This window comes from Hetaerina americana, unplaced genomic scaffold (genome assembly GCF_022747635.1).
Source record: "Hetaerina americana unplaced genomic scaffold, ioHetAmer1.1.p SCAF_1, whole genome shotgun sequence".
In the NCBI taxonomy this organism is placed as follows: domain Eukaryota; kingdom Metazoa; phylum Arthropoda; class Insecta; order Odonata; family Calopterygidae; genus Hetaerina; species Hetaerina americana.
In genome coordinates this window covers 43,667,953-43,684,470 of record NW_027286069.1, presented here as the reverse complement: position 1 = coordinate 43,684,470, position 16,518 = coordinate 43,667,953, and the positions used below count along the sequence as shown (strand labels likewise).

The following is a 16,518-nucleotide window of genomic DNA, read 5'->3' as shown; positions in this document are numbered from 1 at the left end:
TTACCTTTCAGCAAGGAATACTTGACCAATGTGGACTTTGCCAAAAAGATGGAAACCAATGGTTCCAATGCATGCCATCGAGCCATGATGGAATCGGCATGTCAGCTTCTTGCATATGTAGGGGATGTGGTTGAAGATATGTGTCCGCCAAGAACTTCATCTGCGGAGGCCTTGTCATCTCCTCCATGTGAAGGGGCAGAAATGGCACAGGGTGGAGGGGCTACATCAACTTTTGCCAGTAGCAGTGATTTCCTTGACCTGGATTGGGTTGAAGAAATGGGAGCCGAGGATGAAGAAAGTGGTGGTGAAGATTCTGTAAGCATATTCAAAAGTGTTTTTCCAATTATGTGATATTTTATAGTGTAAGTATGTAGTAATTCACATTTGTAAATTGAAAGTGGTATTAAGTCCTAATGGATGCCTTTTGGGATCCCGCCCTCAATTGTCTTAAAGTTCATGTGCATTCTTTTTTGAAGTTCTCTCAGAATTCATGCTGCATATAATTTGGTAATTATTAATTTATTTAAAATAGCATTAGTAGTTTCTGGTGAGTCTTTTTGAGCAAGATGGTGATGTGATTGAGCGTCCAAATACTAATCTCTAAACTTTATCCGTGCAATGCTGTTTATACTGAGTGGCCAAGACTTTCATATGGTCACGTGCTCACCAGCACATCCTGGAAGGGCAGTTGACTGACTATTTGCTTCCACCACATTAATGAATTTTATGGAAGAATGTTGCTGATCTAGGCGGTTCAGGGGCAGATTGAGTTCTTGCTTCATGTGTGATCACAGGGCAAAGATGGCATTGATGCATAGTTTCCAAAGCAGGTTTTCTTTTGATATAACTGCATTGCCTTCTGCTCAGAATTTTCCACAAAAATATACAGCATAATATTCACTCGGATAAAAATATTTTGGGACTATCCTTGTAATTTATTTCATCACAGTTAAGATTACTGCACTGGCAGATGACTTATTCTATGGTGATTTAAAAAATTCAATTCTGCCTACACCTTGATAATAGCTATATTAGCAAAAACTGGTTTAAATAAACCAATGCACACGATATTGATACATAGAGTTATGAATGAGACTTGGAAAAAATACAATAAAATCAGTTCATTATTTCCATGGGACAGAGATAGTTACATAAATTTTGAGTCCAGAAACAAAGTTTTGAATGTTTAATTGCTTTAATTGTAGTCAATAACCACAAGAATAATAAGCAATTATGTACTTAAAAGGATTATGTAAATTAAGCATGTTATGTACTTGAGGTTTCATAGTATTGGTGAGAATATGTGCAGTATTGGTGCATAGTATTGGTAAGAGTTGCGTGTAACTTTTAAGGGAACTCCTTAACATTAGAATAAATTGCAGTGCAGTGATACCTTGTTTTTATTACTCACACTCTGAAAATTAAACCTGGCCTTGTCTAAGTAAAAATTTGTGGTTCAGGCCATTTACCTATGGGCCCCTGTCAAAACTTTTCCCCAAAATTGTTATTGAGAAACTAGCAATATCTTGGTCAGCTATAATGATATTGAATATCCTATTTTGATCTTCTCATTAATTCAACTGATTTATAATCCTTTTGCAATTTTTTCATGTACATAACTAAAGCCTAATTAATTTATTGGAAATTTCCTGTTTCTTAGGATGAAGATAGCTTATGTGGGAAATTGTGCACTTTTACTGTCACTGCAAAAGAATTTATGAACCAACATTGGTATCATTGCCATACTTGTCGAATGGTAGATGGTGTTGGTGTTTGCACTGTTTGTGCCAAAGTTTGTCATCGCGGACATGATTTGACATATGCAAAATACGGAAATTTCTTCTGCGACTGTGGTGCTAAGGAAGATGCATCATGCCAGGTAAATGATTTTTTTAAGCATAAAAATAGATACAGTGAATTAAATGAAGAATACAAAAAGCAAAATACAAAGTTGAGCCAGGAACAGTGTTAGTTTGTTCTTTATTTTTTATGAAATGGGCAATTATTTTTGCAAGAGTTAGCAAGAAAATAGTTTTTATTTGTAAATTTGATTATAATATTGCTAAAATTTCATGCTGAATGACTGATGCTGGGCAAATATTTAAAATTTATATGAATTGCAACCTTTAAAATTTATATGAATGCCTAATTTTTATTGCTGATGGCAATTCATGAAAAATAAGCATCGTAATCAAAAATATTGGTGAATGAAGGCGAAAAATGTTTAATACCTATTCATGACATTGCATAATAGAGTATATTTCTTTTCTTAAACAGATTTTTGTTCAACATTTTACTGCAAATGTCTGAAATAATTAAGCATTTTTATTCTTTTATAAATAATAAATCCATTTTGGATTCTGTTGTAGAGGAGAGCTCTTCCTTGTAAAAATATATAGGTCTCTAGTTTAAAAGCAAATTAAAAGGGGTAGTCAAATGAAAACTGAACATCCTCCATAAAACAATCGACTTGAAAGGTTTCAATACTGTTGTTATGTATCGATGCTGTCATCGCTGTGGTAGGAGAACTGTTTGGTGACAACTCACAGGTTGATGCAGTTGTTGGGTTATGTTCTTGTTGGTGTGGGGGACCTGTCTAGTTTGTTCATCTGTTAGGCTTTCATTTGACTGCCCCTCATGGTTGGAATTATTTACCTATCACATCTTACAGTACTTGTGTTACAATCTTCTTTGATAGTTTGTCCACTCTTTAAGGTCCTGGTTCCAAACAATGCAATTAATTTTGGTTGATACATTTAGTTCTCTTTTGTAAGCTCTATGAAGGAGCCAAATCCAGATTTTTCCATGAATCAATGTATTAAAATGCATACCCAACCCAAAAAGTCGTATTAATTGGGTAATGCTGGGGATATACATAGTCTCTAGGGATAAAACCCTCCTATTAAAACCTTCATTTTACAAGATGTAGTATTTGTAGAATCAACAGCTTGATTGAAGCTGGAGATGTTCTGAGGCATCACAGAGAATTGACTCCAGACCCTCCTATCATTAGCCTAATGCTCTTAACCAATGGTTTACTATACATTATATTTCAGTAAATGCCTGTGGAAATCGTTTAAGGGTGGTTTAGAATTTTTCTGTTTCCCCAGTTTTCCATGCTTCATGTTGGTTTCCCATGAAGTGTCCCCTTTGTGGCCCTGTGGACCCTGGGTTGGGAGTACCTATGGACTTAAGTTAATTTATTAGTCTGGTTTTGATCATGTGATTTTACGCATAACATTGATAAATTAATCCAAACTCCTTGGTTGCCGTTGTAGTTTCCAAAATAATGGCACGATAGGAGAGAGAGACTGATAAACCAATTGGTTGTGATTTGTTTCCCTCATTTTATTCACTATCACAACGTCAAGAGTGACGTACTGACACATTAACCTTTACAGGCTTCTCTATTTATGGCTCATGTCATAATCCCCCATCAAATTTAGTTTGAGCAGCGTAATGCACAGATGTAGATTTGAGCATTATTTAGAAACATGAAGGCAAAGGTCTCACCTTGAGTGAGTTTTCAACTCTTACTAAGTTAATCTCTGGTACACCATGGGAGGTCAGTGTGTGACAAATTAATGCTGAGCAATGCGTATTATATTTATGTAGGCTTTGGTGAAAAGGAGTCCCCAAGCAGCGGACCATGCCATATCCAGTGGTTCATCAACATATTCGAGCAGTGTTTCTGAAACACCGCAGCAAGTTGCTAGCAGAACATCTGCAAGTAGTCGTGGTGTTAGGAGGGCCTCTTCACCTCTTCCCTCAACAGTTGTTACTCCAGCTGGATCTTCCGGTACTACTGCAAATGCTGGCCAAAATGAAGGGAGTGGAGCGGGACACTTAGGAGAAAAAGTCATGGATGAAAGGAGCAGTCAGCGGCAAGCCTTAGCTCGACAACTTGGTCAGTACTTTGAACTGATTTTCTAGGCATTTAATGCACCTTTATTTCACATTATTTGTAGCTTTTAAAGTTTAAATGATTACAGTGTGCCACAAATCTTCTAGTTTAAGTTGAATTATTTTCTGGTTTTACTAATTTCTCTGATTTGCAAAGATTGTTGAATGTTCTTCACACTTGTGCTGAGTTGTTTGGCAAAAGGCAGTTCATAAATCTTATTCTGCACTGCAGATTTCTGATAAATTTTTATTTGGGAGAGAAAATGAAATTCTTTCAAGGCTGGAAAATAGGTACAATAGGCCTAAGATGGAAGCATCCTCTACTTTAGTCATTTTCAATTCTTAAACATTTTTGCCCTTCTCTTCTCTCTGCTTTATATGCTTTACTTGAATGTAAGATATATTTTCAAAAGGATTCACAAGATATAGCCTTCATTTATCCTGTCAGGGATTGATTATTCAAACAACTACTTATGCATAGAAACATCATTAGGTAAATTTATGCATAATATACAGGTTTTTATACAGATGAGTAATCTCGTTCAGCAACCCATTATTCAGCTTCTTTGTCTCCAGTTAAAATGTCTTTAAGGTGACCCATGGTGTTATTTCATCTGGAGTAGACCCCTTGCAAAAGCATTATATAGATTAAAATTGTGTATTCTAGTAGTGTTAGAAAAAAAATGCAATTTGCATAAGTTTAAATATGGTTGTAATTGATGCTGTTTTCCTCTTCTTACATTTTGCATTGTCTAACACAACACAAGTTCAGCATGAAATAATTCTTACCTAATTATTGATATTGTATTAGTTAATGTCATCATTAGGTAGAAGTAATCAAATATAATTGGTATTGTATGTGTCTTTCCCAAATTATTGTTCTCTCATCACTCTTACAATGACTGCAATTTATCCATGGTATTATATCATTTATTCGCAAAAAGATCTTACATTAATTAGATAGGACATAGTTTCATTCACAGTAAATCCTCGATTATCTGTGTTAATGGATGCATGATGACGCATGGGTAAACAAAAAACTAGGATATCTGAAATACAAAAATGAAAAACACTGATTACCAAAAATATGGTTGTAATATAAGTGGATATTTACAGAACCTCTCCTTTTTCTTTTTTGATTAATTTGTCTTTTATAGCAATGGGAAGTACATTATTTTCTATTTTTCATCCATTTTTATAGGGTAGAATTATAGTTTTACAAAAACTACCATCATGTGAATAGGAGAATATATTTTCCTCAGAAAGTTATACCAATCACGCAGCCAGGAAAAAACAAACGACTGGCAAAGGATGAGTATTGACCAATGAATGCTGATGGAGATGCATAATCTTCATTTGGTATTGATGAAAATAATGCTGCGTAGATAGTTAATGACTTGTTGTTGCATAGTGAAGCTCTGTATTTCTATGTATTTGCTTACCTTAAAGGAGAATATGGAATTCTCAAGGTTAGTGAATGCGTTGGGAAACAATGCTAAAATACAGATAGCAAAAAAATGGTTGAATTCAAGAACATCAAATACTAATGACTTTATTTTATGAAATTAAAATCTTTTAAGAAAGCCCAGGTATTTCAAACTAATATTTTTTTAAAAAGTATGTCGAAGTTTCAAAGCATTTAATTATCTTTACAATAGTAATTTTATTAAAATATTGAGGTGCTCAGAAGATAAAATATATACTGCGAAATGGAAAATCCACTCACAGGTACTCAGGTTTACCAGGTGGGACCCAAAAATAACAGGAATGTTGTTATAGATTCTTTAGTTCTCAATATATTTACATTAAATTTTGTTCACCTTCAAAGTATTCCCCATTTACCACAATGCACTTCTCCAAACAGTGCTTCCATTGTTTGAAACACTTCTGAAATTCATTTATCGGGATGTCCTTTAGGCCGCCTAGTGATATTTGTTTTACCTCCTCCACATTGTCAAAACGCTTTCTTTTCATGTCCCTTTTGAGTCTGGGGAACAAAAAGAAGTCACAGGGAGCTAAATCTGGTGAGTAGGGGGGGTGCACAATCGATGTCATGCCATTTTTTGTCAACAATTGAATCATGGAGAGGGGGGTATGAGCCGGCATGTTGTCATGATGGAAGAACCAGTCACCTGTGTGCCAAAGATCTGCTCTAGAATCCTCTGAATTGAACTCCATGACACTCCAGACATCTCACAGAGGTGATCAATGGTTCTGCGACGGTCTTCACGAATGATGGCATTGATTTTGTCGACGTTTTCGTCAGTTCTTGATGTTGAAGGGCGGACTGAACGGGGTTGGTCTTCAAGTGACATTTCATCATTTTTAAAACCTGTAAACCACTCACAGACTCTGGGTTTGCTAAGGGCAGCTTCCCCATAAGCAGTGTTGAGCATTACAATAGTTTCCGCGGCCTATTTCTCCTACAGGAAACAAAATTTCACTGCAGCGCCTTGCTCTTGATAATCCGCCATCACGTTTTTTGCTGAAATGAAAAAAGTTGTTTCACTGAAACAGCTCTCACAGACGGACCAATCCTGTCACAGTGACAGCACTGCGCATACTGACGCAGGTGGTGTGAGCCTGACGTACATTTGGCTGAACAAAGGCTTCACCCACTCTCACTCCCCACCGCGGCCCAATTTCCGTTACTTTTGGGGCCTCCCCTCGTATTATGTCTAAAAACTAAATTTTAATCTAGATAAAACCTGGAGACTAATAAACTGTGCCAACATTTTGTTTTAATTTTTAACCTAATGCTCTCAATGATGACTTTTTGTCCACTTTCAGCGAAGAAGAATGAATGGATGACTTTTATGCAGCTGAATTAAGTTGCTACGACAATAATATGAATGTTAAAAGAAATGAAGAATATGACTAAGAATACCCAACCTTTACTAAAAACTCGCATTTGTCTTTCACAGAGAGCTGTCGAGATGGATTACTTGCCCACATAAAGGGAAGTAGCTTGGTGCGCTCTCTTCTTCAGATGGTATTGGGCTTGATGTCTGGAATGGAAGCATCATCAGTGAGACATTCTCCTGTAGGGTGTCATCGCAGAGCACAAGAAGCATTAGATGCCTTGCACACCTTTCAAAAGAAATTTGTCCCAACAGATTCACTAATGGTAAGTGTAATTTAAAAATTCTTTAACTATCATAAGTACTTGAGAAAAAAAGACATGAAAAGCAGGCTTTGAGATATAATTAGAACACCGGGGAGGCAACCAACAGCAGAGGTCATTTGTGCCTGAAGAGATAGATGGGTAATATGGTAGGGGTTGGATATTCAGGGAATGGAGGAAGGGTGGAGAAAAATCCAGTGTTAGCATTAGCCCATTTCTAATGGAAGGCACCAAGGGATCCACAATTTAACATCCCATTTGACAGACGGTGTACTCAAAGTTCTCTCCACTTGGCATCCAAAATAGAATTCTGGATACCACTGAAAAATCCTGCCACCTTCAGGGCTCAAACCCAGGGCTCCCAGAAGGAGAAGCCAGTACACTAGTCACCACTCCATTCTGATCATCCTAATATTCCTCATGCAAATAATCTCTACCTAAGGTCTTCATATTTCCTCACTTCTTAAGAGGCTTCAGCCACTAATGGTTGGTAAATCAACAAGTCCTTAGTGCGTCTTAGGACAAATATGTAAAAACGTTGCCCACTGGATGTACAGAAAATTCCAAAGCATGAATGACTTCAGAAATATTTGAGGAAGAGCTTCATGCTCTGGATGCTAAATTGGGGTCCCAGAAAAGGAAAATTTTGCTGCTTATTGATCAGTGTCCAACCTGTAACTGAATATACACTTGAGAAATATAGTTACAATTTTTTTCCTGCAAACTTAACTAGTGAACCCCAACCACCGGATTTAGGGTCTTGTCCATAACCAAACTTTCACCATTCGTTCTATAACCGGGTACCCGCCTATGATGTGTCGTAGTACTGGAAGTTTTACTCGTATTGCACTGTGCAGCAATGGGGATTAGTCTCTTCTGGAACATCATTTGTTTTATTAGATTTGATGATGCCAGTATTCGTGCTCAGCGCATGGAGAGTGATAAGACTTCTTCAATGCAAGACCTTTGGGCAATTCTCAATAGTAATTTGGCATTTCATAACAAAAGTGGCAGTTGATAGTTTTTTGGGTCGAGCCATAAATCCACATGCACAGCCAACAGCTGGGAAACCTCAGGCACTGTTACATTCAACCGGAAGGAAAAAGATTACGGGTACATGCTGTATTTGTCTCCAGAGCAAATTCAAAAAACGTTGCAAAACTCGAAAGTCATATTCGGTATATGAGTTCCCTGTTTGTGATGAACATTGTAATACCCCCACAAAATGTAAGGAGTGAGCGAAATAAATTAATGTTTGCTATTTATAATAATTAAATGCTAGTTTTTTGTATGGAATTGTAATTAAAAGAAATAATAACAAAAATGAAAAAAAACAGAATGATGTTTTTCTACCTGCTATCTTTACTATTGTTTATAATCAAAATTGTTTGAAAGAAGGAATTTACAAATGATATTTTTGTTTGTTTATTCGAAAGTTAAATTACATAAACACCTTGATGAAACTGTGTATAAACACGGCTTTCATGCACAGAGACCTTAGTGGGTACCTGATCATGACGGAGGGGGTATTAAGTTTGATAGTTAATAACTGTTATTGAATCATTGATTGCAAAAAATTTTTGCGAAGAATTGCTGAGAAACTACTTCAATTTACGGGATCTGGGCGGTTATACAATTTTTTTAAGGCAAAGTCAATTAATTCTATTGGCGAAGTTGAAATGCATATCCGGGTACCCCGGTATGGACTGGATAGTTGAGGTGAATCATTGAAAAATGATTGTTAAGAAATTATTTTATGTCTGCGTGATTGTTGGAGGATTATAAAGTCAATAATATTGATTGTACTGGATGCTTTACACTCCTGTGCTTGAAAGCAAGGTAAGGATTCTATAATATATAACAGCTCCAGGAAGGCATGATTTTATATTGATTGTGATGTAGAAATTCCAGTGGAAGTTATTTGTGATGATGATAATATTATAGACAATGATTTCAATAATTAAGTATTGAAAAGTGAAAATTCTCCTTATCCTGCTTTTGCATTTTATACTTTTTTCTGGGGTCCCTAGAAAAGTGCAAATAAGGCGTTTAACCATAAATGTTTTTAGTTCCTCGGGATGGATTTAAACCTTGTTTCAAATTATTTTTGGTATTGACTTTGGTAGAATTTTTGTGGGAATGGTAACTCAAAAACTATTAACCTGAGCAACATAATATTTATATTTAAAATTTTTAAGAAGAGTAAATGGAGTGATTTAAATTTTGACCAAAATCCATCCAATAGAGCAGCTGTTTTGAGCTTTTTTCAAGATGCCCTAATGGTGCCATCACAACAGCCCAATTTCAAAAGAGCATATCAAATAACTTTTTATATTAAAACTAATATTAATTTCCATTAATTACCAAAATATTTTTTCATTTATCAATAGAGATTTCTAATAATTTAAATTAATTTCTTATTGCTAATTTCTAAAATATGTTTAAGGATAAATGCCAGGAGATGATTTTAGGACTTATTTTTCATTCTGTCTTGCGAAGGCACTATTAACAACATTTAACAGACCCTAGAAATGAAATAAATTACTTTTGGTTAGTAATGCTGCCTTTATCTTTGATCTTCAAGAGAATAATTATTTTGGAAAATTTATTTGCTGGTCACAAAAGATTTTGAAAGTTGGTTTTGCCATGTCTGCTCTAAAATTTTTTGTTTTACAGGTTCCAACTCTAGGATCCCAAGAAGGAGCCTTTGAGCATGTACGAATGAGCTACTCTGGTGACCAAGGGCAAACAATTCGCCAACTTTTATCAGCACACATGATTAGGAGGGTAGCAATGTGTGTACTTTCCTCACCTCAAGGAAAACGGCAGCATCTGGGTAAGGGCTGATATTTAACATGCTTGTGTCCATGTTTAAAATGATGAATATAAGTTCAGCTTAGTGGTTGAAAAGTCACTGGCTGAACTGGTGTCTTAGTTTAATGTTGTATTTTATGATGCTTAATCAAGGATATATATCCCTTCATTGAGGTTATGGTAAAACAAGGTATTAGCCGTTAAATCACACTATAAACACAAATTACTTCTGTTTGAGATTTTTTTTATCTGAAACCAATTGAAAGAATTCAAATTGCAGATTACTCATAATACACATTATCAATTAAATGAAAAACCATAATGTACAAATGTGTAATCACTATCATGACTCGGTGCATGAAATTCTCTTAGGTCAAATGTTCAGGTAACAAAGCTACTTTAACGACTCACACTTGCACAGAAACATAGAAATATGTAAGATTGAAGAAACTGGGTTTTTTTAAACCCTCCATGTAGTTCTTAACTTAATAAGAAATCAGCATAGTTTTGAAAAAGTGTATAACCAAAGTATTTTTGTAAGTCAAATTCATGAACACTAAATTCTGGATTTGCACTCGTGTGTATGAATTTAAGAATTATGTATTGAAATCATTTTCTTATACATTCTCGCAAAAAGTAACTGTGTCCTTGATTTGAATCTTCTTCCTATGATTTGATTTTTTCAAACATTGTTTCTATTATAGCTGTTACTCATGAAAAGGGAAAGATCACAGTATTGCAACTTAGTGCCCTACTCAAACAAGCAGACTCATCCAAACGAAAGCTGACATTGACCCGTTTGGCATCGGCACCTGTGCCTTTTACTGTGCTGTCAATTACTGGAAATCCATGCAATGAAGATTTTCTGGCAGTTTGTGGTCTCAAGGTAATTATTTGTTTGTCTCATTTATAAAAGAATATTAAATATCAAGAATTTTCTCATATATGCATAATTTAAGAAATCAAGGCTGAAACTTCATGTGTTTTCACTGTCCTACAACTCAGAATACCCACTGGAAGATCAGAAAAAACATCATACATTCTTTATTTTTCACTTGCAATGGAAGATCTAGAGACAAATATTTTGTTTGTCATAGTTTAAGAGTTGAGTTATGCCTTATTTAGCAAAATTTTGAGAAATGTAGTTTTGTTACAGTGCAAATAGGGTTTCCTATCAATGGAATACATACATGCAACGCAAATGGAGTTCAACACGCTCTATGCCATTTTTGTAGTGAAAGTTTTGATTCATGGCATTGCTTTGTATTTTATGTACTCTCTTTTTCTCTTCGCCGAGAAAGTAATGTAACACAGTAGACAAAAAAATAGAGCAGATGATAGAAGCCTGATATTTGTTCTCCTATTTCCTGTATCTAAATCAAACTTAAAGCTGTTATTTTATGCAAATTGTAGGGTAAGATTGAGATCTCCCACAATAGTTAGTTATGTTTGCACAGCATGGTCACATAAAATATGGCTAAGAAAAGGATGGCATGCACTGTTAGTGAATCAGGAAATCCTCGCAAATTAACAAGGAAAGTATTAGTCTAGAAGATAAACAGTGAGGGTGATAGTGCTCCAAAAACAGGGCATCAGGGTCACATTGCACTTAAATTAAACCTCACAATTTCAACAGTGCAAACAAAAAAAAGAAGTCCATGTGCATCTGCAATGGTTATTTCTGCCAAAAGAAACTCACTCATGTGCATAGTTTGGTGCTGGAACAAATTAAAAACCTACCTATTTCACGGATCAACTCAACATAGTCAAATAATATGCCTCTTCTACCGGCAGTCACTTGAACCAAAGCTTTTGAGTCTTTGAAGAGAGACTATAATGATGAATTTTTTTAATTGTTCAATACCACTTCCGATTGGTTCCAGAATTTTGAACAGTAAGCAGGTATCTACAGCGTTACTTTGATGGGTGAATCAGCAAGTGCTATTGAAGAAGCAGCTGCGAGAATCCCTGATTCTAAGCAATCATTAAAAGTGGCTCCTTCACTCCTTGGCTTGTTTTTAATGTTAGCGAGACTGGACTATTTTGGAACAGAATGCCGTCTAGCTCTATCAACTTTAGGGAGAAGAAATATGCATCAGGATTCAAAGAATCTGAAGACCAATTTAAATTTGTTCATCTGGTGACTTTCAATTGAACTGCTACTGGTTTACCATTTATGAACTCCATGAGCAATGAAAGGGTATTTGAACAAAAAGAAATGTCTACCCAATGAGAGACACAGATGATTAACAAGTTAGGTAGTACCTTAAATAATGTAAGTAATTAGTTGTTATTACATTATAACAATATCATGAATCATTTTTATTTTTAATGGCAGATGTACTTATTTACAAGCTGTTGATGATTCATAAACTATGTATGAGTTTTCAATATTATGTAAATCATAGTTATCAATTAATAATGGCATAAATATTTTTATAATTGGATTTCGCTCTTTCATTGAACATATCGGTTAACAGTTACAATGGTTGAAGGTTCTGTAATGGAAAATAATGCAAAAAAAATGGCAAAATTTCTCACTAAAATGGATACCGACCACAGCTATTAACCCAAAGGTCAAAGGTGGTGACTAGGACGTTCGAAATTCACAGATCAGGGTAAGGGGGCCAGTTATTTTCCCTCTGCCATTCCCTGTGGTTTCCCAGGAAGATCTGAGACCCGAAAAATCACAAAGCCTTGGTGAAGCTGGGTGAAGGTTTAAGTCCAGTCAGTATTTAAAATAAACTATTGATGGATTTATGTTTTTCTTGAAACTTGATAATAGTAACCTAGAGCCAAAAATTATTAATCAGTATTCAAATTAATACTCAATGCCATTTGATACCAGGGGTTATTCATAATTTTTACTTCTTTTAGAAATGTTTTCTTTTTTCATGGAAGCAAAAATTTTAGGACTAAAGATGTATGTTAGCTTAAACATCAAATGCCAATTTAAAACTTTTTGAACTTTTATTGTACTCTCCGGTACTTGTGTTATTGCAGTATGTTGGTGACCAGATCTTTAGTTCCACTCTTTTTTCAAATGTCCTGATCATTTTGTTTGTGACTTCATTACTAAATGTATCCTCATAATTTTAGGACTGTCATGTTGTGACCTTTGGAGGCAGTGGAAGTGTTGCTGACCACTTAGTATTACATCCTGGTCTTGAAACTGGAAACTTCATCATCCGAGCTGCATGGCTTCCAGGGTCACAGACTGAACTGGCCCTTGTGACTGCCGACTTTGTCAAAATTTATGACCTCTCCCAAGATGCACTTTCTCCTCAGTTTTATTTCCTGGTGCCAAGTGGAAAGATTAGGGATTGCACATTTGTGTTCCCTGAGGTAATTTAAATTTTTAAATAAATGTTTAAAAAAATGTTTCTGATGTAATCTAGTAATTAATTAATCTTGTTCTCTTTGTTGGGTTCTTCAATTTGAAATTTCTGCTTGCTGTAATTGTATGCATTACTTTCTTCAAAGAATAGTGGATTATGTTGTGCTTAAATCTTCAGGATGCCTATTATTTTGAATGAAATCACTATAAAGAAAGCAATGCAATGAATTTTGCAATTACTCGCTGTGTTTAACTGCATTGCCCTGCAGTAGCTCACTCTGCTTAATCATGTGTAAGGGTAAATCTATATTTAAGTAGGTGAGCCACTTCAGAGTAACTGTTTAGTTACAATTTATTTCTTTCTTCTAATCAGTTCATGTTAAATATTGCATTGTTTTCTTTAGTTATTATTGAATTATTTTAAATTATTAGTTGACACCAATTGTTTTTCAATACTCTCTACCACTATTAAGTATGCACAATGCTTCTTGGTGCCTTTTGATACCAGCTGTTATGTATGCATTAAAATTTTATTGGAGTATTTATTACTTTCAAGCAAATACATTCTCTAGATTTGGCAAACTGTACAACAAAATACAAATATATTTATTTTGTCTAATACCTTATAAACGCATGAAAATGACCACTAAAACCAATATTTGTCTAATCACCACAGCTTTATCTTGCATGTCACAGTTTTAAAAAGGGGTGTACTGAAGTTAATAATGCTTTTTTAGCCAGCTGTTCAATGATGGTTTTAAATTAATATATGTATAATTTGGATATATCTATTAAAATTAATTATAAGTATAAAAATTTAGCTGAATAGGTATTCCTTTTCAAGAATATTCTTTTTATTGACTAGCAAAATTACCCTTTGGAAATAAATTGAAATAAAGGCAGGCAAATTCAATAAATATTCAAAATTTCAATTTTAGTCCGTCTTAAAATGGAGTGAAGAACAATACTAGTGCTCAGTGCAATTTTTGAATAAGCGTCTACAATTTAGCCACATAAGTTAGGCCATTTCTCTTTGGAATACTAATAGATCCACTAATATTTTTGATCTTATCACTGAATGGAAATGGTATGTCGTAAAGTTAATTTAACTAGAAGTAATTATGTGCTGTTATGATGTACTCTTGCATATGATCCATTAATCCAGTTGAATATTTCAATATTAATTTTTTAATATAAATTAGTCTTAATGAGTAGATATGTAGTTGACTTTTAAAAAATAAATCGTTTTTGTGGTATGATTTTAGTGTAATTAAATTAATTTAATTTCTTTGGTTTTAGGGTGGTGTACCTCATATGCTGCTAATGTCATCTGGTGGTCATATCTATAGCCAAGCTATGAATGAGGAGAGTTCTGCTCGTCATGGCTCATTCTATGTAACCAACACCATTGAGGTAATATTATGTTTAAAATTTAATGAGAAATGCTTTTGCATATTGCATTTATATCAGGGTATTGTTATTATATTCCCTTTTTAAATTTTCTGTGAAAATGTCTTCATCTCCTTTGGCAGTCAGCCTGAGAATATTAACATATTTTCATCTTGCTCAGACATTGACAATGAGGATGCCCTTGACTATATTGCCAGGTAAAATCTCTTTCAGCACATCATTAAATCATGAAACTTAAATCATGAAACTGGACAAAACTGGGATAGTGAAATTTTGCTTGTTAGAAGAATCCCCATTATTTTTCAGTTTGCAATTTTTGAAAATTGTGACAGCAAATTGATATCAATTTTTTTATTTTCCTTACATCAAGTAATGAATTAACTTTGATTTTTTCGCATTTGTCCAGTATATTAAGTAATTTTTTTGACAGATGTGTTAGCTGATACATGACCTCCCCACTGAAACAGGCACCAGTAATCCACGGAATACTTTTCCTTGTCAACACTCAGTGGCCACTACTGCTGCATGTATACATTTGTAATGTGTCCTCCATAGCCTCAGGCTAAATGCACTATTGTATTACTTGAATTTATGTATTTTCATTAGGAGAATAGTTTTTTTTACAAATAATCGTTAGAAGAGTTGGTCTAATGATGCCGTATGAACACATTTCTTAATACCGAAGAGAAAAAAGGTAAAGTTAATGAAAGAGACCAACTAAGCCACCCAAACAAAATATAAGTCAACTGATTGTTCAAAGTTGAACATGAAATTGAAACTTAATGATGCAAGTTTGCTCTCAGAAGGGAACTTGGGTACCAATAGAAAAAAAAACTAGGCGAGGTGCAGATTCCAGTTACACTAGGAACTAAGTAATGAATTTGTGTAAAAAAATTCTGTATACAAAGTTAAATAGTGTGAAGTAGATAGGGCATTATAATATAGTTATGATGTTCTATTACATACACCATGGTACATTTTTATAACCTGCTCCATATGGCAGCACCTTTCCTATTTCTGGCCCAAACTCTGATATCAGTGTTGTTGTTACAGTTAATGTGAGAGCTATGGTAGACATGATAGTATTTTCTCATTACAACGTACAATTTTATAAGTAAAATGGAGAATTTTTGTAGATAGAATGATTTAATTGCAGCAAACAATTTAATAATGCAATTGTATCCTCCATATTCTAGCCATGGAACATAGTGGCAGGTATTGTAACATTGGTGGTAGACAATGGTAGACACAGTGCCCACTTAATCAAATTATGCTATTATAAATAGATAAATTATTTTTGAAATTGAATTATTCTGTCTAAATGACAAACAAATACACATCCAAATGTGTTTTCAGCATGGGAAGATTTTTTTATGAGCATACTAACTGCCATCAAACTTGCAAAATCTTAAGTGAGGGAGCTAAGGTTTCAACTGTATTTTTGTCTTAAATTTTCTAGTGTTTTGCAGCTTTAGCATTCCTGATTTAAAAGTCTAAAATACCTGAATGCTTAAAATATTTTATTTTTTATTTTTCCAGGTTCACCATAAAGATGTGAAAGATGTCAATGGCCAAGTTTGTGGTGGAGGAGTTTCTGTGTACTACTCACATGCTCTGCGGCTTCTCTTCTTCAGTTATGCTCAGGGGAAAAGCTTTTTTGCTCCTTTGAAGTGCCCATCAGATTCTCACTTGTCGAATGTAGTTCTTATCAATGTTAAGGTATTTATTAACTCTGTGATTTGTCATAATTCCAGCAAACTAAATAAAGCGCTAAATTTGTGCATTAGTAAAAAATTTTTATGTATTTTCGGTGAAACAAAAAAAAATTACTGTTAAAAGACATAGGCTGTTATATTTTCTTTATTGCATTGGGATGGATTTTTCCCAAAATTAATGTTTGTCATCAGTCATTAAGACTATAGTAGGAATT

General features: G+C 34.5%; 1 protein-coding gene across 6 annotated transcripts in view; it reads left to right on the top strand.

The window, feature by feature from the left end:
- poe (E3 ubiquitin-protein ligase-like protein poe) overlaps window positions 1-16,518 on the top strand; it is a 133,652-nt gene that overhangs the window by 43,685 nt on the left and 73,449 nt on the right. For all 6 annotated transcript variants that reach the window (XM_071589166.1, XM_071589141.1, XM_071589156.1 and 3 more), the window contains exons 27-35: window positions 12-315; window positions 1,661-1,879; window positions 3,616-3,907; window positions 6,828-7,030; window positions 9,704-9,863; window positions 10,546-10,727; window positions 12,941-13,186; window positions 14,478-14,591; window positions 16,128-16,307. In XM_071589166.1, coding sequence (XP_071445267.1) covers window positions 12-315; window positions 1,661-1,879; window positions 3,616-3,907; window positions 6,828-7,030; window positions 9,704-9,863; window positions 10,546-10,727; window positions 12,941-13,186; window positions 14,478-14,591; window positions 16,128-16,307 — 1,900 coding nt within the window. The remainder of the gene's footprint in view (window positions 1-11; window positions 316-1,660; window positions 1,880-3,615; window positions 3,908-6,827; window positions 7,031-9,703; window positions 9,864-10,545; window positions 10,728-12,940; window positions 13,187-14,477; window positions 14,592-16,127; window positions 16,308-16,518) is intronic.